At 43.6% G+C, this 25184-nt stretch overlaps 1 protein-coding gene across 1 annotated transcript in view; it reads left to right on the top strand.

The window, feature by feature from the left end:
* Positions 1 to 20939, top strand: part of TMEM51 (transmembrane protein 51) — a 92896-nt gene extending 71957 nt beyond the window's left edge. Inside the window, exon 3 of the mRNA XM_040428787.1 lies at positions 20367 to 20939. Within this exon, the coding sequence (XP_040284721.1) occupies positions 20367 to 20763 (397 nt within the window). The 3' untranslated portion in view covers positions 20764 to 20939. The remainder of the gene's footprint in view (positions 1 to 20366) is intronic.
* Positions 20940 to 25184: the final 4245 nt, after the last annotated feature.

The following is a 25184-nucleotide window of genomic DNA, read 5'->3' as shown; positions in this document are numbered from 1 at the left end:
ACAAAAGTATCAAATAAAATGGCTGTATCATTATTCTAAAAATTAAAAAAGCACAACTTCTGACACCAATATATAGTCTTTTGCAGATTGCTTTTTTTTTTCTTACAATGTGCAGATAGTACTGTACTACTAACCCCTCCATCCACCCCTACATACAGGGTAATACAGCGCCACTTACCTCTTACATCCAGTATAATCTTTGATGTAGATGTTCTCTTTCCTCATCTTCTCCTTTCAGACCTTTGGACCAGACCACCATTTCTCGTCTCTAGTTTGACAAACAAAATCTTAATTTACTACTTTTCCATCATCCTTCCATCTTCTGGACAAATCATCCTACCACGCCCCAATACTGTGCCGGGTGCTCCCCAATACTACACTGCAGAAACAGATAAACCCCCTGATAATAGTAGTACCATGCAGATAGTGCCCTTCAATAATGGCACAGTGCCCTAAAATAACTGCACCCAGCAAATAGCGCCCCTGACACTAAGGCCCCTTTCACACGGGCGAGAATTCCGCGCGGGTGCAATGCGTGAGGTGAACGCATTGCACCCGCACTGAATCTGGACCCATTCACTTCAATGGGGCTGTGCACATGAGCGGTGATTTTCACACATCTTTTGTGCGTTGCGTGAAAATCGCAGCAGGTTCTATAGTCTGCGTTTTTCACGTAACGCAGGCCCCATAGAAATTAATGGGTATGCGTGAAAATCGCAAGCAAGTGCGGATGCTGTGCAATTTTCACGCATGGTTGCTAGGAGATGATGGGGATGAAAGCAACCCCGGACCCCATTAAAGTGTATTCCCTGTATTATTTTCCCTTATAACATGGCTATAAGGGAAAATAATAGCATTCTTAATACAGAATGCATAGTAAAATGTAGATTGAGGTGTTAAAACATAAAAAAAATTAACTCCCCTTATCCAATTGATCACGCAGCCAGTATCCTCTTCATGTTTCTTCTTTGAGGACCTGCAAAAGGACCTTTGGTGACGTAATCTCGCTCACCACGTGGTGAGTGCGGTGACGTCAGCGCAGGTCCTGCTGAATGAAGATATTACGTGCGATTGCGTCACCAAAGGTCCTTTTGCAGGTCCTGAAAGAAGAAGCAAGTAGAGATGCCGGCTGCGCGATCAATTGGAACAGGTAAGTTAATTTTTTAAATTTTTTAACGCCTCAATCTACATTTTAGTAAGCATTCTGTATTAAGAATGCTATTATTTTCCGTTATAACCATGTTATAAGGGAAAATATTAAAATGTACAGAATGCCTAACACAAAGCCGAACTTCAGTGAAGAAGTCCGGGTTTGGGTCTGGGTACCACAGTCAGTGTTTTTTTTTTTTCACGCACGTGCAAAACTCATTGCACCCATGCAATAAAAACTGAACATCGGAACGCAATCGCAGGCAAACTACTCGCACGATTTTCACTGATTGCAGACGCAACGCATCCGGACATGCTCGTCTGCAAGGGGCCTAATAGTGTAAGCATAACGTCCCCCAAAAATAATTGTGGTAAGCTAATACTGGGCCAAGGTGCCCCCACAGTAATAGTGCTCCCAAAAGTCCCACCAATAGAAATGATTCTCTGCTAGAGCACACATGGTGGTAATAGTGCTCCTACAGTGCCCCCAACATGTCCCCAGTGTGCCCCAGAAGTAATAATGCTCCCATAGTGCCCATACTAGTAATCATGTTCCCCATAGACCCCAGTAGTAATAGAGCCCATCATAATGCCCCCCAGTAGTAATAATTCTCCTTATAATGTGCCAATGCAAAAAATACCTCCTATTAATGCCCCCAGTTGAGCTAAAGTCCCCATAGTGCCCCTCCCCCTTCTTCCTAGTGCCCCCCATAATGTACCAGTATAAAATGCCCCTTATATAGTGCCCCAGTAGATGCCCTCAGTGTCCCCCATAATTTGCAAGTATAAAATGCCCCTTTTGTGGCCTCAGTAGATGCCCCCAATAATGTGCCAGTAAGAAGTGCTCCCATAGATGCCCCCATAGTGCCACCCAATAATGTGCCAGTAAGTGCACCCATAGATTCCCCCACAGTGCCACCAATAATGTGCCAGTAAGATGTGCCCCCATAGATGCCGCCCAATCATGTGCCACTAACAAGTACCCTCATAGATGCCCCCAATCATGTGCCAGTAACAAGTACCCCCATAGATGCCCCTCAATCATGTGCCAGTAACAAGTGCCCCCATAGATGCACCCCAATCATGTGGCAGTAAAGAGTACCATATAAAAAAATAAACACTTATACTTATCTTCAATCAGGCTGGCAGCAATGGGATGCTGGCCTCTTACGGCCTGTGTCCCGTGCTGTACGGCTCAGGCGGCGCGATGACATCATCGCGCCGCCTGTACCGGCCTCTGATAGGCTGCAGGCCTAGTGCCTGCAGCCTATCAGAGGAACGGGGAAGGGAGACGCCTCTCCCTCCCCTGCCCTGCTGCAGCACATCTATCTGTATCGCTGTCCTGAGGATGGCGATACAGATGACTATGGAGATGAGCACTTCCACAATGGAAGCGCTCATGGGATTATAGATCATATTTAAACCTTATCTGATTAACTTAAATCTACTAACCTTAATTAAAATAAAAACAGCACATGGACACATGATAATTATGGATAAAATCAGGCCACGGCCAACTTTATTAAATAAATAGCTCAAACATTAACCATATAATTTTAATTAACTTAACCACTGAATTAGACCAGCCATAAACTCTGCCTAAATACCTGCATCATCTCGTCCGCTCACCACTTGTTGCGAGCGACCTTACACCTCCTTCTAATAAAGTGACCGTGACAAACAAATTAAAGGGCGGGCGGGGCAGCAGCAGATACTAATATGCGGCTTGGCTGGCAGCCACCGTAAATATGTATCATTCTCCAAACACCACCCCACACCTACTCTCCAAAGCTTTAACTGTTGCTGGGCCCCTTAAACTTTCTAGCCCCAGCAACCATCTTACTATAGGATATCCCATTAGCCAATCCCGAGTTATCTGCCTCAACCCAGCAACCAGGCTATTTTAAGCCAACTTGACCGCAGCTTTTTGGCAAGAGAATTCCAGCCAAAACGAGCCCTAGACTACCTCAGGGATAATCATAATCCCATGAGGATCCCTCCATATGTAATTTCGGGATCCTAACATGGGATTATAGATCATATTTAAACCTTATCTGATTAAATTAAACAGACTAACCTTAATTAAAATAAAATAAAAACCACACATGGACACATGATAATTATGAATAAAATTAGGCCACGGCCAACTTTTTTAAAGAATAGCTCAAACATTAACCATTTATCTTAAATTAACTTAACCACTGAATTCGACCAGCCATAAGCTCGGCCTAAATACCTGCATCATCTCGTCCGCTCACCACTTGTTGCGAGCGACTTTACCCACTGGACCATGCCGCCTACACAGGAGGCATGGGCCCCACCCCACCAACAGCTAACTCGATCATAGCTTGCAAGTCCAAATTAAAGATATCCAAACTAATATCCGAAAGATGTATTTTATCTAGAAAAATAATGGCTGGGCACACCTCCTTCCAAGTCCATGTGTCTAAAAGAATATCCCCACACTAGCGCCATAAAATGAGCCATAATTCTATTTATGCAAATCCTAATTTAATCAAAATACTTACAATTCGCATACGATTACCATAATAAACGAGGAACCATTTTAGAGAAAACCAGTCTGGAGTCAGGAAACAACCGCCTGGTTGTAACCATGGTCCGCTTTATACCAAAGGCTAAATCGATAGTGCCTACCTTGACCACATCATTGCCGCCCGCATTAAAAATAACTTCCGGATACAATGAACACATTTCTAAAATTACATCCATCACTCCGTCCCATCGAAGTCCCCTAACCCCGTTCCAATAAATACGAACTTCATCTTTTGAGAATGAAAGGTTATCATTGTATGATCTTCCTAGTGTTCTTCTGTGCACAAAGGAATGGCCGGTGATCCATACGGTGATTCCTGTGAAAACTATCGAAAAAAACATAGCATTAGACAACCTGAAGAAAGGGGCGAATATAAAGCTTAATGCGATTAGAAGACCATCTTCCCATTCTTTTAATCAGCGATTCACTCAGACCAGACAGCGCAGCCGTAGTTGCCGCCCCGATCCTGAATGAGTGTGATGTAAAATTAAATTCCTGCAAACCCAATTCTTGCAAGCATTTGGACAAAACTGCTCTGAACTGATATTGTGCTATTGGGGAAGAATCGGCATGAATAAAAAACAGAACACCACCCGATGGCCTACATTGCCAATAACAGGATAGCATACTTACCGGGCAGATGTCACTCGACTGGATTCTGCCCACACGGACCCACGAACCCCTACCTGAACGATCCGTCCTAGAGTTTTGGAGAAAAAACTAAACATGGCTACGATGCACATGTACGTTTTCCAAGGCCAGACCAACACCAGACCCTCTGTTCTTCGGAAGGAGCACACTGATCTGGAAAGCACAAAAAAACATGCTCGTAAAAACCACTGAAATAAAGCAAAGCCTCATAAGCATAAAAGCAAACCGCAGACGTCACATGACATAGAGATGATAACAAACAGGGAGAAATAGGGCACCTGCTATCAGGATAACAGTTTCCTGCCTTATAACCCTCCAAGATTGGCTTAACCAAGAAATAATCCAAAAACGCAGGAACACCCAAAACCCTAAGAAAAAATTAAACCCCAGACAGAACCCTCACAACTGTCGAATGCGCAAATTGCTCCCAAAAAAGCGACAAACAGAAGAATAAAGCCAAAGAACAAAAGGGGACCAACCCCTAAACTTCGCAAAACGGCACCACTTACCCCATGAACGAACATAATCCAACCAAGTAGCCGGAGCCACCGAAGACTGCAAGTATGACATCCCTAAGACCAAATAAGATTCCACAGATATGGAGGACACAATTTCCCCTCTTGGTCGTCCCCGCTTGCCAACGTGCGAAAAGTCTGAAACTGAAAACGAGCAAGCGAGTCAGCAATAAAATTATTCATACCCGGAATATGCCTAGATTTAACCGAAATATTTAAAGGGGGTTCTGCACTTTCATTTAACTGATGATCTATCCTCTGGATAGATCATCAGCTTCTGATCAGCGGGGGTCCGACACCCAGGACCCCCGCCGATCAGCTGTTTGAGAAGGCAGCGGCGCTCCAGCAGCGCCGCGGCCTTCTCACTGTTTACCGCCGGCCCACTGACGTCACGACTAGTATCAACTAGCGTGGGCGGGGCTAAGCTCTGTTCACTTGAATGGAGCTTAGCCGCGCCCACGCTAGTTGATACTAGTCGTGACTGCAGTGGGCCGGCGGCCTGGTGGTAAACAGTGAGAAGGCCGCGGTGCTGCTGGAGCGCCACTGCTTTCTTAAACAGCTGATCGCGGGGGTCCTGGGTGTCGGACCCTGGCCGATCAGAAGCTGATGATCTATCCAGAGGATAGATCATCAGTTAAATGAAAGTGCAGAACCCCTTTAATTTCAAACAAAGAACAACCTACTGACGTAACAATTTAACAACTAATAGACACTTGGACGACAAACAATTACCCGCGAACAAAACCCCTTTTATTATCAGTATGCAGAAAAATCCTTTTATTAGAGAAAAACCTACCCCATAAAACCAAGGACACCACAACAGGGAGCAATTCCAGTAAAACAATTATTCTCCGTTACTCCATGTGCAACCCAAGATGGATGCCATTTTGACGCACACCAGTGACCCTTTCAATATGCTCCAAAGCCACAGAAACCAGCCGCATCTGTAAACAACTCCAAAGCAGGAGCCAAGACATTCTTCCTGCCAATAAGAACGACCATTATATTGTTGAAAAAAATCTAACCAGATGGACAAATCCTCCTTAACCTCCCTGCACAGACGCACATGAAAAAATGGATTACGCAGCCCCGGAACTCTAGCCGCCAACTGCCGACAGAAAACACGACCCATTGGTATAACCCTAGAAGCAAATGCTAAAGACTGAATCTCCTTCACTGCTGCTTTTCTTTTACTTCACAACATTCCTATAGCAGAACATATCTTGGCTACCTTCTGAACCGGGAGACGAAACTCTCCCTTCAGAGTCGATAACAATTCCCAAATACTCTAAACAATTAACCGGATAAACAGTCTTATCTACCGCTAAAGGGACACCAAACTCTGAACAGATAGGAAAAAAAGGAATTCAAAAGATCTGAACAAACCAAAGAGTCAGCCGGACCCATAAACAAAAAAGCATCCAAATAATGCGTTACAGATCTCCGCATGTTACTTAGGCCTTGTTCGCATCAGCGTTCAGCCTTTCCGTTCTCCTGCTCCATTATAGGAGCAGGAGAACCGAAAGGACGGATTTGGCTCATAACTGAGCCGAACGGAGCCTACAGACCCCATAGACTATAATGGGGTCCGTTAGGTTTCCGCTCAGAAGATGATTTTGGAGTGGAGACAAAAGTCCTGCATGCACAACTTTTGTCTCCGCTCCAAAATCATCATCTGAGCGGAAACCTAACGGACCCCATTATAGTCTATGGGGGTCTATGGGGTCCGTAGGCTCCGCTTGGCTCAGTTATGTGCCAAAGCCGTCCTTTCCGTTCTCCTGCTCCTATAATGGAGCAGGAGAACGGAAAGGCTGAACGCTGATGTGAACATAGCCTTACTGCGATCACCCATTCTAGAAAAGAAGAAAAAACTTCAAAATAAAAACAAGATAACGAACATCCTATTGGTAAACACTTATCAAAATAAAAAGAACCCTGAAAATTAAAACCAAGTGAACTAAAAGCAGAAGGGTGTACCGGCAATGAGCGAAAAGCCGACTGAATGTACGCCTTCGCCATTAACGCCCCCTTCCCATAGCTACGCACCAGATCTACTGCCAAATCAAATGTAGCATATTTAACAGAACACAATACCCTAACAATCTCCTCATTCAACGATGCCCATAGGGAAAAGATAAATGATGAATTAGACAATAAGCATTAGGCTCCTTTTTTGGTACGACACCTAATGGAGAGATCCGGAAGTTAACAAGAGGAGGGCATGGGAAAGGACCAGCGATCCGATCCAATGCCAACTCCTTCTCCAACCTGGACTGCACCACCAGTGGAAGGCAAAAGCCGACCGAAAAACCATCAACAAGCAGATCCGCCATCCTGCGCCTTCGATACTGTTCTAGCCAAGGACACATGATCTCCAGTTTTACCGGCGTCCATGCTTTTTGCAATAAATTCCCTGGTAGAAGGTTGAGTGAGGAAATTTTGCTTTCTTAAAACAACGCACCATGGGGTGGCTGCCCCCACAAAATGCACATTCGTGGCGATATTTACAGGAGGAAGGCCATCGGCACTGATCCTCATTAAACGCAAAGCAGGTGCCTTTCCGTAACATAGAAGACTGCTGGAGGAGGCTGCTGCTTAGGAGCAGAAAAGGATGAACGCAGCGGTACCAATGAGTTAAGCCGCAAACCCACATACTTTGTGCCCCATCACATACTAGGGTAAACCGCTAGCCTCTGCCGAACACCCTCATCATAGGTAAACCAACCAATTTTTATACGCCTCTAAGATGTTGTCCAAATGCTGAAAGAGGCCTGAACATCTCTGGGGGAACTTCTCTTCCATTACGCTACAATAAATACAATACAACCTACAACCAATTATTAAAAGTCCGAGGGATCGGACATCTCCTATCCTCTACCGATTTTTCCTCCCGTTTCTCCAATTTAACTACAAACTCCTTAAATGTAGGCAACAGAGATTAGTATATCAACAAATTCATTTCTCCATATCTTTTCTTTCACTGACATGGACAAATGAAAACCCAGAGGGGGATATGTCGCAGGGAAGCGCCTCTTTAGAGCACGCCTCTGCCACCCCTCTTTTATTAGTGACCAGCGGAAGAGAATCCTCGCTATCAGAGTCCTGGCCCCCTCCTTTCCATTCAGAATGCATTGGGACAAAACCGAAGCGTTTTTTTTCCGGTATTGAGCCCCTATGACGGAACTCAATACCGGAAAACTTTAACGCTAGTGTGAAAGTAGCCTAACCCATGACAGCAGCGAGGGATGTGTGTGCAGACAGCCTATCACACCTTATATACCCATCGAGCCAGCTCACCACCGGGACTTCCTTCATGAGCTACACACTGCAGACCTAGGAAGTGGACGTAATAATGTGACTCGACTGTGTATATGTACTAACTAGCTGAAGGACCCGGCTTCGCTCGGGTATATTTAATCTATTTAATTTAATGTTTGTGTGTGTCGTTAAAAGATATCAACACTATCCACTATAACAGTGACCTCCCCAGCCCCCCACAGTGCCCCGTCCCTTAAAATTGGACCTCCACAGCAGCCCACTCACTTAACTTTGACCTTTTTACAGCAGCCTTCCCCTTTAACAGTGACTTTCACAGCATACCACTCCTTGACAGTGACCTCTACAGAGGCCCGCCCCCTTAACATGGAAACCTGGAGTAAAACTGTATGTGGAGGTTAACGGCCTGCGAGCTTCTATTGGCCGATAAGGGTCATGTGACCAAGCTTCTATTGGCTAATGCATTTTTTGGGCCTCTCTCAGGAACGGTACGTCCTAGAGAGCTGAGACTTGTTCTAAAACCTTCCCGGACACCTGATGTACCTGTGTGCCAAATTTCATGATTGTAAATGCGACTGTGCGGATTCCTTGAGCGGACATATATACACACACACACACACACACACACACACACACACACACACACACACACACACACACACACACACACACACTCTCTCTTTATATATTAGATGTAAAGGAGTCTGCCTGCTGCTCATGGGGGCACTCTAAATGGAACAGTTAATGGGTAGAGCAGTTTAAGGGGTACTATTCTAATGTGATCAGTTATAAATTAGAATCCCTTTAAAAAAAGTGTTAGGTCACCTCTTTTTACCCTATAGAGATGCGGACATGCGCGGCTAGATCGCCGCTAGCATGTCCGCAATATACTTGTCCCATAGCTCTGTGTGGTTTTATTGAGTGTAAAAAAAGATTTTTTTATACCGTATATGTAAATCAGCCTGGTAAGAAGCCCCAGGGGCTGCACTAACCGTTCTGGAGCCCAGCCATGCCCCCTGTGAAGGAGCCCAGCACCGCCTGTATCCACGAATCTCCTCCTTGCTCACAAAGTCAGATTGCCATAATCTCGCGATGCGCAGTGTCGGCATCAGCCTCAGGGAAGGAAGAACTGCGCATGCGCGAGCTCGCACCGCGAGATTACTGCGATCTGACTTTGTGAGCAAGGAGGAGATTCGTGGATACAGGCAGTGCTGGGCTCCTTCACAGGGGGCATGGCTGGGCTCCAGAACAGTTAGTGCAGCCCCTGGGGCTTCTTACCAGGCTGATTTACATATATATCAAATAATTTTTTACACTCAATAAAACCACTCAGATATGGGACAGGTATATTGCGGACATGCTAGCGGCGATCTAGCCATGCATGTCCGCATCTCTACAGGGTAAAAAGAGGTGACAGAATCCCTTTAATCTTACCCATCCTAATATTAATATCTATCTATCTATCTATCTATCTATCTCTCTCTATATATAATATATATATATATATATATATATATATAATCTTTTTTTTTTTTATTGTGCTTGACATATTAGCATCTCTTACGAGGCTGCACTTTTATACCCCACTTATTTTAGGTGTAGCGCTCCTTTAAGAACGTATGGCATAATGGCAGCCCTACCATTATAGCTATTTCAATGTCATTGGGTAAAGGAGAGAGAAGATGACCAAACATGATTTTAAAACCGATCTTCAGCTCTAAAACCTATTGAAGGCACAGCCTCACGTACACACTGGGAAGAGAGCGGAGACGAGCGGCGGCAGATCCCATTAACATGGTGCTGATCGCCCATTTAATTTGTATCCTGGCACTTATCTTTAGTATTTCTTAATAAATAGAGATGGTTTTATCTCTCCTGGAGAGAGAGCTGCTGTCTCGCTGAGCTGTGCTTGAGATTGAGCAAAATAACTACAGCATATAATGACCCAGAGACCCATTGATTTTTCTGCTATTGTGATGAAGTGTCTCGTGGACAGGAATGCAGCTTTCTCCCTCCCTGTGTAGAGAAAAGAAATGCCCAGTAAGTCAGACTCCTAGAGCGAAACGTGAAGACTCCCAGCATATTAGGTGCACAAATCGATAACGCTGCCCCCTGCTGGCTGATGCCGGAACTCTACATAAACCAGGGTTTCATAAGGTTGTTGCACTGTACAGTACAATTTCAGTAAATGCGGGTAATTAACCCTTTTCCTTATTCTGACTGTAAAGTAGCAGAGACAATCATTTAAAGAGTCAAAAAAGTCCATAGTGAGAGTTCCAGAAAGGAAATGGGAGGACGTTCCTTTTAGAAAGGGTTAAAAGAGTCCATGGAGGAAAAAAAAAAAGGTCTCTGATTACACCAAGCCTGGCAAGATTGTCTTTTATGGGATTTTCATTTTTTTCTTTTTTTTTTCTTATCAGTCCTGATGTTGTCATGGAGAGGAATATTGAAAAGTCTACATACACTGCAAAAATGCCAGGGCAAAAAAAAAAGCTTATTACAACTAAAATGCCACTAGAAATGCTTGTACAAAAACAAAAAAGTAGCATGTGAGGAAACACTAAGGGCTATCCAATACGGCATTTAAAGGAATGGAGACTGATTCTGAATATGTTCAAAGTTCTAAAGTTGTCACCTATCCACAGGATCGAAAATAACCCTCCGATCAGTGGGGGTCCCATCAGCTGCACATCACCTCTGTAGCTCCATTCATCTCAAAGGGAGTGCCGGAGAAAGCGGAGCTCTGTACTGGGCTGTCTCCACCAGTCTGATATAGAACGTTCTTGTGATTGGTGGTGGTACCAGTGGTCAGACCCCACAAATCAGATGGTCACCCCCTATCCTAACTTTTTAGAATTTGGCACACCCCCTTTAATTATCAGACAGTTTTAGAAAACTTGTTTATAACAGTAGATGAAGTCTAGAAAGATATCCCAAATGTAATGTGCATTTTGGATATCTGGAAACATATGTGGAAACATATAACAGGATTTCGGGAGTTTTGAATGTTCCATTAAAAGATATGGACACGTTTTAGTTATTATTATTATTATTTATTATTATTATTATTATTATTTATTTATATATTTTTTTAATGGATTTGCATGTACAGTATTTTGGGAGGAAAACTTTTCTTTTTTGTAATAGTTTTTTTTGTTAACGGTGCACAGTTTGGCTTCTGCAGCTTGCGTGTATTATATTACATAGCAGGCTGCTCAATGGCATTCAGTGTCAGTGTTGTCAGACAAGCCTTGTGATGGATTGGTCTCCTCCAGAATGCTCATCAGTTATGGTCAACTTCGACTTAACCATCATTCTGCTGAGCAGTCATGTTATTTAGGCCACATGCTGAATGTTGTAACTTCCTGTTTTATTTTTTCATTTTTTTTACAACCCCTCCCAAAAAGAGGTAGGAAAAATAAGTTAATAAATTATTAAATATTAATTAATACATTTAGGGCTGCAGTAAACGATTATTTTAGTAATCGAGTATTCTATCGATTTATTTTTTACGATTAATCGAGTAATCTAATAAGAAAAAGATAATAGACTGTTTTCCTTTATAAAAACTCAGACCCCCTGCCATTAGTCCCCAACACCCTTTGTTCCCCACTGTGCTATCAGCCCAAGTGCATCAGTTCCCCCCAGTGCCATCAGCTCCACTATCCCCCAGTGCCATCAGCTCCACTATCCCCCAGTGCCATCAGCTCCACTATCCCCCAGTGCCATCAGCTCCACTATCCCCCAGTGCCATCAGCTCCACTATCCCCCAGTGCCATCAGCTCCACTATCCCCCAGTGCCATCAGCTCCACTATCCCCCAGTGCCATCAGCTCCACTATCCCCCAGTGCCATCAGCTCCACTATCCCCCAGTGCCATCAGCTCTCCCTCGCCCCCATTGTGCCATCAGCTCTCCCTCGCCCCCATTGTGCCATCAGCTCTCCCTCGCCCCCATTGTGCCATCAGCTCTCCCTCGCCCCCATTGTGCCATCAGCTCTCCCTCGCCCCCATTGTGCCATCAGCTCTGCCGCCATGCTCCTCCTGACACCCGGATTGCACAGCGTCACTGGTTTCTATGACGCTGTGCACTCCAGGCGCCTGGCCTTAGTTGCGCCCCCACCCCCTCGGTTTCACCAACTTGCCTTTCCAGCAGGGGCGCTGCCGACACTCCATCGTTCTGCGCTGCTCCTGACGTCACACAGTGCGTCAGGTCACGGCGTGCGTACGTCAGGAGGTCAGAGCAGCGCGGGACCATGGACGTACTGTGGAGTGTCCGGAGGCCGCCTGCTGGAAAGGTAAGTATTCCAAGCGCCGCGGGAGACCAAGGAGCGGGAGTAATAGCAAGCGCTTCACTCCCGCTCCGTGGTCACATGAGACAAAACGAATCTTCGATGCAAAAAATTTGCATCGAGGATTTTTTTGTGTCGAATTACTTGATTTAATCGAGTAATCGTTTCAGCCCTAAATACATTATACCTATCCAATAATGGTGGCTTTGAAAAATTCAACACATCCCACAAAATACAAGCCCGCATACAGTAACATCAACAGAAAGATAAAGTTATGACTCCTGTCCGGCATGTGTCAGATTTGTACCTATGAACCTGGCTCCTACACATATAAAGAGCAGGGATTGAAGGGCATCTGTCAGCAGATTTGTGCCTATGAACCTGGCTGACCTGTTACATGAGCGCTTGGCAGCTGAAGACATCTGTGTTGGTCCCGTGTTCATATGTGCCCGCATTGCTGAGAAAAATGAAGTTTGAATATATGCAAATTAGCCTCTAGGAGCAACGGGTGTGTTGCCATTACCCCTAGAGGTTCTGCTCTCTCTACAACTGCTACGCCCTCTCTTGATTCATAGGGCTCAGCCGTGAAAACATGATCACGCCAGGCCCTGACTTCTCCTAAAGTCAATCAAAATGGAGAGGGTGCATCAGATGCAGAAAGAGCTGACCTTCTAGGTGTAACAGCAACGCCCCCATTGCTCCTAAAGGCTCATTTGCATATATTAAAACATAATTTTTCTCAGCAATACGGGCACATATGAACATGGGACCAACACAGATGCCTTCAGCTGCCAAGCGCACATGTAACGGGTCAGCCAGTGTCATAGGTACAAATCTGCTGACAGATGCCCTTTAATCTTTGTATGTTTAGGAGTCCGGTGGGCGGTGTGATCTGTGATTGACAGCTGTCAATCACTGATTAGGAGCGTAGCAAGGGAAGAGATTAAAATGAATGTTACAAGTCTCTTCAAATAAAACCATACATCGATCTGCTCCGCTCCTCCTGCTGGCTGCGGAGTGGACTTGCATATTCAATATGACTGGTTCAATTTAAGGCCCAAAATATGACTGTCCTGAAGGGGTTAAAGCCTACTTAATAAAAAGGGGGTAATGCAGTGGTACTGCCATCACACAGGACCGTACCCTACGAGAGTCTGCGCCTCGCATAGTCCTGATGCAGGGGGACAGGTTAAAAGGTAGGCCTCGATTGAGGTATGTGATGGTCTGGAAATATTTACAGCGTTCTGCCGACCTCTGGGCACTGCCAGCTTGTGGGTGAACGTCGTGGGGAACGTATCGAGAGAAGCTCGGAGACCTCAGAAAATGGTTCTGTAAACTCTGTTAATAGGATGTATGTAAATGAGCTCAGCGGGCTTGTGATAAGTGGAATTAATGTTGGCACGCCCGACGCATTGTCTCCTCGCTGCGGGAAAGATGTGGTGTTTATCTGTAGAGCTCCCGGTATACACGCCTATCGGAGCCGCTCAGACGCAGCTACTACCTTTTACCGGTGGCTGTGGTCAAGATTTAGGAGTCGGAAAAAGAAATGGTGTCCCGGTAATCTACACCGAGAAGTCAGAATGGCTGGAGGATCAGGTGGCGCTTGTTGCAGTCCGTCACCATAGAGACACATAGGTCTGTGTAGGTGCCGTGTACACACAAGATGGATTTTATTTAAAATTATTAGCAAAGTTACCTCATTCCAGGGGTGGACTGGGAACTTAAAGTAACCCTGGAAAAAACTAAGTGGTCCCATGATGTAGGCGGGTTTAAATTGACAGAAGAAAGCACAAAACGCCGCCCCAGAATATGCCCCACTGTGGTGGCCAGCACCACGCTCTGTCTGCCAACTCCAGTTGCCTCAGGATGGCAATACAGTTGAATTTGGGAAGTCAGGAGGGCACCTCTAGCTGCCAACCAGGTACATAGATACTTGACCCTCCCAGCTCTTGGACTTATTACTTCTTTCAGGCCATGAGGAGGGCTCAGGCGGCCTCCTGGGCATCCGCTCACTGGGAAATTTCCCTGTAGGGTCTATGATCAGTCCGCCCCTGCCTCGTTGACAGGTTTTCCTCTCTGCTCTGCTTGTAGTCATTGAATGGAAACCTACATAGTTTCTTTCCGGAGGATGCAAATCCTTCCTGATCATGTGATGACAAAGGTGCACGACCTGTTACACCACTTAGAGAGTGCTCTGATACACTGTAACGAGCTGTGCAGCTCTATGTCCGCATGACCCAGATAGGTTTATATCCTCTGGAAGGGCACATATAATGAAGCCCCCCACCCCCTCCTTTTCTATGACAGCAGTCAGAAATTTTTAAAATTGTGTGGAATTGACACAGTGTAAAATTGCTGAATATTAAATGTTATCTGCTGGAACGAGGCAACCCCTTTAACTACAACAACTAACAGTCTTCATTTCTGCAATATGGCAGGGTGCACATCAAAAAAACATTCAACTGTATCGCCATCTGCCCGGCGCCCACTTTTGAGGTAGTGAGGTGATGCCCCGTGGGGTTGCCCCCTTCGCACGGTCCTATAAACTGTCCTGCTGCTTCAATAAAACCTTAGTTTGGTGCATTACTGGCTATAGGGGGTGTATGGGGAGGTGGGGGGGGGGGCTGTGCTGTAGTTATAGGGGATTCAGAGGCAGCCCATTTGTTAAAAAAACAAAACACACTAGTATAATAAGTGTGACATGGGACGGTGGGGGGTCTTGTTACCGATTTTAGCATTACAGCGAAGTTACACTTCTGGCTGATTGGCTAAAAGGGCTGTTGGAAGGTCCTGTTTGCAGTAACAGATTAAACAGTAGGGGGTAAATATTAAGCTATGGACACCTTTTGGGGCAGTTTTTTTTTTTTATTATTGCGTTGCTTGTTTTGGGCTAAAAATCATTTTTGATTTGGTCTTTATTAAATGTTCTCAGCAGTTTTTTCTTCTACAGCTTTCACTTTTTCAGTGCATTCATACTCTGAATCCGTCAGAGACCTGCTCTGTTGTCTGGATCTGTAGCCCTTATCTCTAAACTTCTAACAACTCATAAACACTCATTTGAACTAAATCATTATCAAACTGATAAGAATTTCGCTAGGAGTGTTTATGAGCTGTTAGGAAAGTACAGATAAGGGCTACGGATTCAGACGAAAGAGCAGTTTTCTGACAGATTCAGTGTGAAGTAAAACTCTTCAAAACTTTTAATAAATATCAGCAAAAAAAAATAGTTTTAGCCCAAAATGAGTACAATGCAGTAAAAAAAACAAAAAACTGCCAGTCAGTGGCCTTTACTATTTCCGCCCCATCGTGCAATCTGTTACAGGGAACAGAACCTTCCAACAGCCCTTTTGGCTAATCATCGAGTAGAATGCAATGATAAAGAATGGCATCCATAGCCTTTATCCCCTTAAGGACTTAGGACGTACCGGTACGCCATGTTTGCAGAGTCCTTAAGGACTCAGGGCATACCGGCACGTCCTAAGTTTAAAACTAGATTGCAGCGCTGCGGGCGGTGATCGGAACAGGATGTCCGCTGAAATCATTCAGCGAGCATCCTGTCACAACGCCGGGGGGGGTCAATTCAGACCTGCGCTTTGCGGCTTTTACCTTATGCGGCGGCGGTGATCGGAGGTGCCATCGGGCACCCATGCGGCTGTAGGGGGGACCCGATGGCATGGAAGGCAGCACGATGCCTTCCTGAGGCATCTGCGCTGCCTTCCAGTGACGAGCCTGTGAGATCCAGCCCCCTGGATCTCACAGGCCGGAAGCTGTATGAGTAATACACACAGTATTACTCATACAGCCAATGCATTCCAATACAGAAGTATTGGAATGCATTGTAAAAGGGATTAAACCCCCAAAAGTTGAAGTCCCAAAGTGGGACAAAAAAGAAAGTAAAAAAAAAAGTTTCAAAATTAAAGTTTACCCCCAAAAATTAAGTTTCAAGTAAAAATAAACAAAAACGTAATTTTCCCCAAATAAAGTTAAAAAAAAATAGGTAAAAAAAAAAAAAGACATATTAGGTATTGCCGCGTCCGTATTGACCGGCTCTATAAACATATCACATGACCTAACCCCTCAGATGAACACCGTAAAAAATAAAAACTGTGCTAAATAAACAATTTTTTTGTCACATTACATCACAAAAAATACAACAGCAAGCGATCAAAAAGGCGTTTGCCCACCAAAATAGTACCAATCTAACAGTCACCTCATCCCGCAAAAAATGAGCCCCTACCTGAGACAATCGCCCAAAACTGAAAAAACTATGGCTCTTAGAATATGGAGACACTAAAACATGATTATTTATTTTTGTTTCAAAAATATTATTGTGTAAAACTTACATAAATAAAAAAAGTATACATATTAGGTATCGCCGCATCCGTGACAACCTGGTCTATAAAGATATCACATGATCTAACCTGTCAGATGAATGTTGTAAATAACAAAAAATAAAACGGTGCCAAAACAGCTATTTCTTGTTACCTTGCCTCACAAAAAGTATAATATAGAGCAACCAAAAATCATATATACCCTGGACTCTATCCCGTAGTTTTTAAAATGGGGTCACTTTTTTGGAGTTTCTACTCTAGGGGTGCATCAGGGGGGCTTCAAATGGGACATGGTGTCAAAACCAGTCCAGCAAAACCTGCCTTCCAAAAACCGTATGACGTTCCTTTCCTTCTGCGCCCTGCTGTGTGCCTGTACAGCGGTTTACGACCACATATGGGGTGTTTCTGTAAACTACAGAATCAGGGCCATAAATATTGAGTTTGGTTTGGCTGTTAACCCTTGCTTTGTAGCTGGAAAAAAAATATTAAAATGGAAAATCTGCCAAAAAAGTTAAATTTTGAAATTGTATCTCTATTTTCCATAAATTCTTGTGGAACACCTAAAGGGTTAACACAGTTTGTAAAATCAGTTTTGAATACCTTGAGGGGTGTAGTTTATAGAATGGGATCATTTTTGGTTGGTTTCTATTATGTAAGCCTCGCAAAGTGACTTCAGACCTGAACTGGTCCCTAAAAATTGTTTTTTTTCTAAACTTCGAAGCCTTGTAACATCCCCAAAAAATAAAATATCATTCCCAAAATGATCCAAACATGAAGTAGACATATGGGGAATGTAAAGTAATAACTATTTTTGGAGGTATTACTATGTATTATAGAAGTAGAGAAATTGAAACTTAGAAATTTGCAAATTTTTTTTGAAAATTGGTAAATTTTGGTATTTTTTTTATAAATAAAAATGATTTTTTTTAACTTCATTTTGCCAGTGTCATGAAGTACAATATGTGACGAAAAAACAATCTCAGAATGGCCTGGATAAGGCAAAGCGTTTTAAAGTTATCAGCACTTAAAGTGACACTGGTCAGATTTGCAAAAAATGGCCAAGTCCTTAAGGTGAAATAGGGCTGAGTCCTTAAGGGATTAAAGGGTATACTTGCCTTCACAACTTTTTTTTTTTTTTTTTCTTTCCAGTGCATCTAAAATGAAAAAAGTGTAACTTTGCATTAGGTCTTTATTAAACATTCCTTTAGTTTTAGGTCTACAGGATTCTGTATACCTATGCATCTCCATGCTAACAGACCACAAACAAACCCTGCAAACCTTATCCTGCAGTTTATAGTTTCATCCATCTGTTCCCAGCTTTATGCCGGCAGTCAGTGCGTGACCTAGAGGTAGCAGCTGGAAGAAAGCATAAATGCAGGGTCAGGCGACTACAGGGTTGTTCGTTCTGTTACAATAAATAAACGCGTTTGCACAGGAGCAGCTGTGGAAATAAATTTTTAGGAAAGTTTTAATCAAAAATGATTGAAAAATTGCATAATTATTAATTAGATGCATTGGCACAATAAAAATTTTGGTTGCGAAGGTGGACATGGTTTTTAAATGTGTCATAAGAAAATCAATCATTGTTTAAATCAAGTTCATTTTTTATTTTATTTTTTTCTAATGAAAGGCAGCATCTGAAAATAGACCATACAGGGTCAGGATTCACAGTTAGGCGATTTTCACAGATCACCTCCTCCCTCCCTGCACAATGACCTCTGCATAGGTCACAGAGCATGCCCACAACACTCTCCCAAAGTCAATAGGGAGATTTTTGTAGTCGGTACCAGATGTGATACTTTTTATTCATGTATACACATGAGACGACGTATTCTGAAACGGTACAATTTAGGTCGAACACTTCTGTCTTGAGATGTTACTGCACTTTCTACACCTCCCCTTTACTGGAGTAAGTTTGAGATACTTTTTGAGAGGATGAGATTAATCAAAATTGGTGTAAAGGAAAACTGACTTACTTGCCAAATCAGATTCCACCTTTCATTTTCCAAAGGAGCTCTGAAGAATGAAAGGTGGAATCTGATTGGTTGTTATGAGCAACTAAGCCACTCTTCCCTTTACACCAGTTTTGTTAAATCTCCTCAGTTGATAAAATTGGCTTAAATGAAGTGGACAGGCTAGCCAGGCCCAGTTCTACACTGAGTGATGGAAAAAGGCAAAATGTTGTAAATTTGGATCAATAGACTGTTTATGTAGGTCATGTGGTTGTTGTAAAGCATAGCTCTAAATTATATTAGCGGCTCAGGCAAGAAGGCTGCCCCCATAATCGTGTTCAAAAAGAGCAAAAAATCTGAAAAAAAAACTGATTAGAAAAATTTTTTTAGTAATGTGTTATTTGGTAAAATAAGAGATAAATTCCCATGGACAGCCCAAGTAAAGTCCATGTTGGAAATCAAAAGATTAACACAGACGCTCATAGATCACCCCAAATAAAATTGGCAAAAAGAGGTGGTTTACAAAATCCTTTGTTCATTACCAAGCCTAGTTATATACGGTATTTATTTTTTAAGGAATTGTCCAAGGTATATAAAAACTCGGGCAACCCCTGCAAATGCCCTAAAATAACAAATTAATGGCTACTCCCCTGTTTTCTTTGCTGTTTCTACAAGCGCTGTGCTCCAGTCCTCCTGGTACTGACATCATCTTTGCCGCAGCAGTGATATTCCGTGCAAAAGTTCCTGCTACAGCCAATTACTGGCCTTAGCCTCTGCACATCGCATTTGCAGGGAGTCGTGATAATGTGGTAGTGATACCTGCAGCCCTATGGAAAACCACTCATAACGCTAGTGTAGATCATGTGGTAGTATTACCTACGTCCTTAGTGTGCCTCTCTCATGGGACTCCATGCTGGCGGTGCTGCCTCCTCTTCCTTCTTTTTCTTGCCTCGCACAGAACGTCCTGATGCAGCTGCGTCAAGACATAGGGACACTGTGGGCATGGTGATGGTGACACACACACACAGAGGGACAGACACATGCACAGGGACAGTAGTAATGCCCACTCTGTGCCCCATAATAGTTATGCCCCTTCACATTAGTAATGCCCATTGTTCCTCCTTCATAGTAGTAATGCCCTCTGTGCCCCCTTCACTGTAGTAGTAATGCCCTCTGTGCCCCCTTCACTGTAGTAATGCCCTCTGTGCCCCCTTCACTGTAGTAATGCCCTCTGTGCCCCCTTCACTGTAGTAGTAATGCCCTCTGTGCCCCCTTCACTGTAGTAGTAATGCCCTCTGTGCCCCCTTCACTGTAGTAGTAATGCCCTCTGTGCCCCCTTCACTGTAGTAGTAATGCCCTCTGTGCCCCACTTATGGGAATTGGATAAGGTAACTTGATGGTATTTTGTTAGCAGCAAAATTCAACCAGACGGGATGAGAGTGAAAATCTGAGTAGTAGTAGTAGTAGTAGTAGTAGAAGCAGCTCTATTATAGCTCCAATGATATAAGGGGTGAAGTAAGTTGTAAATCTAGTGCTGGTTATAGCTGCAAATGAGGTAGGTCCACCCCTTGCTCATCAGCCATTGCCCACTTGCCTAGAGGATATAATGAATTTGTCTTTTAATAATTCCTCTCTGATTTTCTGTTTAGTCATGAAGACGTGGACTCCCCCCGATACTCTGCTCCCAGCTATGAGGAAGTGATGAGGATCGGGTACAGCGCCTCAGAGGCAACAGAGACTGACCGCCATGAGAGGATGAGCATTACCCTCCCCTCCTATGAATCCCTGACTGAACTGGATGAGTCCACCCCCACTAGGCCCAACGCCTCTTCAGCGAAACAAGAGCAACCGCAGAGGACAAATTCTCGCTCCAAAGAGAAAAAGCCTCTGAACGTCAGAAGAATCAAGTCTGACAAACTTCACCTGAGAGAATTCAGACTGAACCTGTCGGGTCAGAGTAAGACGGCGGAGATCGCCAAGATTGAGCCTATTACCCCACCCCCACAATATGAAGATAAGCAAATTGGTTCTGATCGGCCCGTATAGGAGCCACTGTTGCTATGAAATAATTGTACATGTTTTGTTTTTTTTGTTTGTTTTTCTACTATTTTTGTGTTATATACAAGTAATTTTAATTCCCTTCTCTGTCTGAATATATTCCACACATTTTGTAATTTACAGGGTTGTCATTGCTGTGGGTTTAATAAATCTTCTGTACTATATTTGTTGTAATGTTATCAGTCCATCCATTGCAGGTCTTGTATCTGCTCATTAGGAATGGGGGATAATGTTCATTGATGCCTGTGATTCGTGGTTTTCACTGAAGGGTCTCCAGAGATGTTTAGTGAATTAAAGGGCATCTGTCAGCAGATTTGTACCTATGAAACTGGCTCATATGTTAGCAGCTGAAGGCATCTGTGTTGGTCCCATGTTCATATGTGCTCGCATTGCTGAGAAAAATGATGTTTTAATATATGCAAATGAGCCTCTAGGAGCAACGGGGGCGTTACCATTGCTCTATCTAACTGCCACACCTTCTCCACTTTGACAGGGCCAGCCTGTGAAAACATCATCACACCTGGCCCTGTTAATCAAAGCGTGGCAGTTGGAGAGAGCAGAGCCTCTCTGAGCAAGGGCAACGCCTCCATTTCTTCTATGGAAGCTTACAGAAGTACAGTATGTGCCTACAGATCCTTTCTATGGTTCAAAAGAGGCGTGAAATAAGCTATTTATGTCAAATTGGAGAAACTGTACTTGAATAGAGGTGGAGGGCTGCGACATCTATTCTCTGCCACTTACAATGCGGCTCTAACACCTCTCCAGAGGCAGTTTAATTTCACCTAATAGCTTCAGTCATGCAAATTGCGATCAACATATTTCCGCCGTGAAGTCCTTGACAGTGTGGTGATTGTGATAAACAGATTATGCTGACTGAAGTATGAGTCACCAGTATTTAATGTTGGAGATTTTCTGTACAAGTCCTTCTAATTGAGAGAGCCAGTCAGAGGAATAGCAGAATGACTTCAGCGTCTCGTATATGAACTCCTAGTGGTTGCTTGCAGTTATTGAATTGGAATTGTCACTGATTACTTCCAGAAGTCGAGCGATGAACACATAGGTGTATGTCTTTTATCCACTGCATCTAAACAGTGAAAGTTCCCGTTCATTGACTACAAGCTGAGATCTTGAAAGGAAGGAATGGATATGCACAATATATTAGGCAATTGCACAATTTGCACAAGTTTCAATGAAAGATTTTATTTGGGTTACACTGTTAAAGGAGACACTCACCACTGTTTTGCTAAATACTTGTATTCACCAAGTTATAACAATTTGGAAGCATCTTTTCTTAGAACTCTGTGTGGTGACATTCCTCTATCATTCCTCCTAGAAATGTATGAATAAATTGACAACTGGGCATTACCATTCATCTTGTCAGGACGTCCCTACAATCTGACTGTCCGCACTGATTGGACTGTGTGAGATTGTGTGGGGACACGTCTCCACTTGGTAATGCCCAATTGCCAATTTATTAATAAATCTCTAACAGGAATAACAGTGAAACAGCACATTACAGAGTTATGACGAAAGATTCTCAAGAATTGTTATTACAAGTATTTGACATGTCAGGAGAAGTGACTGGTCCTCTTTAAACCAATTTTTTATTTTTTTTATTTCAGGCAAGACAAGTGGAATATAGGGTACTATCTACCTGCAGTATGAAGTGTCAGTCTCCTGCATGTTTACAGGCTCCCACTAGAGGGTGCTGGTGCTCTAGGTGATTGTACAGTATACCGCTGACGGTGACCAGTGATTTTGACCATTTTAACTCAATCGCTCCCAACAAAATACAGGCCTGGAAGTGTAATGTACAGTTTTATATACACGTACAAGGAGAACATTAAGTGTATGCAGACTCCAGATCTTCTACTGGTCTAGTGGATAGAAGTATCTACAAGGCCTTATTTAGACATCTCTATTATCCATGTTGCGGAACATTTTTTTAACACGGCAGTGAGGGCTCTGTCTACGTAGGACATGGACCAAAGTGCCGCATTTCCTGAGCTTCAAAGTGCGCAGACCCTGAGTTAATGGCACCATTTACTTCTGTGAGTCCGCGCGCAGTCGTTGTACACACACAGCATATGGACGTCAATTAGACCCAAGTGTTGACATTGTCCCATTTCAACAACCCCTTTCCATATGCCCGATTAGGGACATCATACATGGCGACCCACCACTTGGAAACTCCTTCATGAGCCTTGGTGGATGGCTACCAACAAGCAGCTTAGAATGGTCACCTGTATGTAATACTACCTTTCCCCTGTAGTGGCCGCTCCAGGGAAAATGAGCAAATGACAGCGGTTTACAACTCTACAGTCGTGGCCAAAAGTTTTGAGAATGACAAAAATATTAGTTTTCACAAAGTTTGCTGCTAAACTGCTTTTAGGTCTTTGTTTCAGTTGTTTCTGTGATGTAGTGAAATATAATTACACGCACTTCATACATTTCAAAGGCTTTTATCGACAATTACATTTATGCAAAGAGTCAGTATTTGCAGTGTTGGCCCTTCTTTTTCAAGACCTCTGCAATTCGACTGGGCATGCTCTCAATCAACTTCTGAGCCAATTCCTGACTGATAGCAACCCATTCTTTCATAATCACTTCTTGGAGTTTGTCAGAATTAGTGGGTTTTTGTTTGTCCACCCGCCTCTTGAGGATTGACCACAAGTTCTAAATGGGATTAAGATCTGGGGAGTTTCCAGGCCATGGACCTAAAATGTCAACGTTTTGGTCCCCGAGCCACTTAGTTATCACTTTTGCCTTATGGCACGGTGCTCCATCGTGCTGGAAAATGCATTGTTCTTCACCAAACTGTTGTTGGATTGTTGGAAGAAGTTGCTCTTGGAGGGTGTTTTGGTACCATTCTTTATTCATGGCTGTGTTTTTGGGCAAAATTGTGAGTGAGCCCACTCCCTTGGACGAGAAGCAACCCCACACATGAATGGTCTCAGGATGCTTTACTGTTGGCATGACACAGGACTGATGGTAGCGCTCACCTTTTCTTCTCCGGACAAGCCTTTTTCCAGATGCCCCAAACAATCGGAAAGAGGCTTCATCTGAGAATATGACTTTGCCCCAGTCCTCAGCAGTCCATTCACCATACTTTCTGCAGAAGATCAATCTGTCCCTGATGGTTTTTTTGGAGAGAAGTGGCTACTTTGCTGCCCTTCTTGACACCAGGCCATCTTCCAAAAGTCTTCGCCTCACTGTGCGTGCAGATGCGCTCACACCTGCCTGCTGCCATTCCTGAGCAAGCTCTGCACTGGTGGCACTCCGATCCCGCAGCTGAATCCTCTTTAGGAGACGATCCTGGCGCTTGCTGGACTTTCTTGGACGCCCTGAAGCCTTCTTAACAAGAATTGAACCTCTTTCCTTGAAGTTCTTGATGATCCTATAAATTGTTGATTGAGAAACAATCTTAGTAGCCACAATATCCTTGCCTGTGAAGCCATTTTTATGCAACGCAATGATGGCTGCACGCGTTTCTTTGCAGGTCACCATGGTTAACAATGGAAGAACAATGATTTCAAGCATCACCCTCCTTTAACATGTCAAGTCTGCCATTTTAACCCAATCAGCCTGACATAATGATCTCCAGCCTTGTGCTCGTCAACATTCTCACCTGAAACAAGACGATTACTGAAATGATCTCAGCTGGTCCTTTAATGACAGCAATGAAGTGCAGTGGAAAGGTTTTTTTGGGATTAAGTTAATTTTCATGGCAAAGAAGGACTATGCAATTCATCTGATCACTCTTCATAACATTCTGGAGTATATGCAAATTGCTATTATAAAAACTTAAGCAGCAACTTTTCCAATTTCCAATATTTATGTAATTCTCAAAACTTTTGGCCACGACTGTACACTCAGAAGACCGTTGGCCTTTTTAGTGTCTCCCTTCTTGGGTTGGTGAGAATGTTTTTTGGTGCTAGGAAAGATCTATCCGTTTCAAGGTGTTCATTTCCTGGGATATAAACCAGACATTTTATATCATATGTCTATGGCCTGCTTAAAGGGTTCCTCTAACAATAACCCACCACCACCACTACCTAAAATCAGATTAAAATGTAGGATTAAGTGGCATTCTAAGCACATTGGAGGAGTCGGTAAAATGCTGTAGAAATGATGCATGATTGGTAATGCTAATTACCGTATCACTTAATATTCATGGTGATTTGGTACTGTGCAGAGGTTAGAGGTGGTGACATCAGGCAGGAAAATATTCCTAAATGTTATTCTATTTAATCAAAATAAATCAAAATTTCTTTACTGGGGTCAGTGCTCCAAATCCCCAGCTTCCATTCCTATAGATTTGTATCATGCAACTCCAATGGAGCTGCCACTAGGGGGTGCTCGCTGCACAGGAAATCATACACCTCCCATAGAACTTCATGATGGATACA

Source organism: Bufo bufo, chromosome 1, assembly GCF_905171765.1.
Source record: "Bufo bufo chromosome 1, aBufBuf1.1, whole genome shotgun sequence".
Taxonomy (NCBI): Eukaryota; Metazoa; Chordata; class Amphibia; order Anura; family Bufonidae; genus Bufo; species Bufo bufo.
The sequence above is the reverse complement of the archived record's forward strand: the minus strand, read 5'-3'. Positions and strand labels throughout refer to the sequence as shown.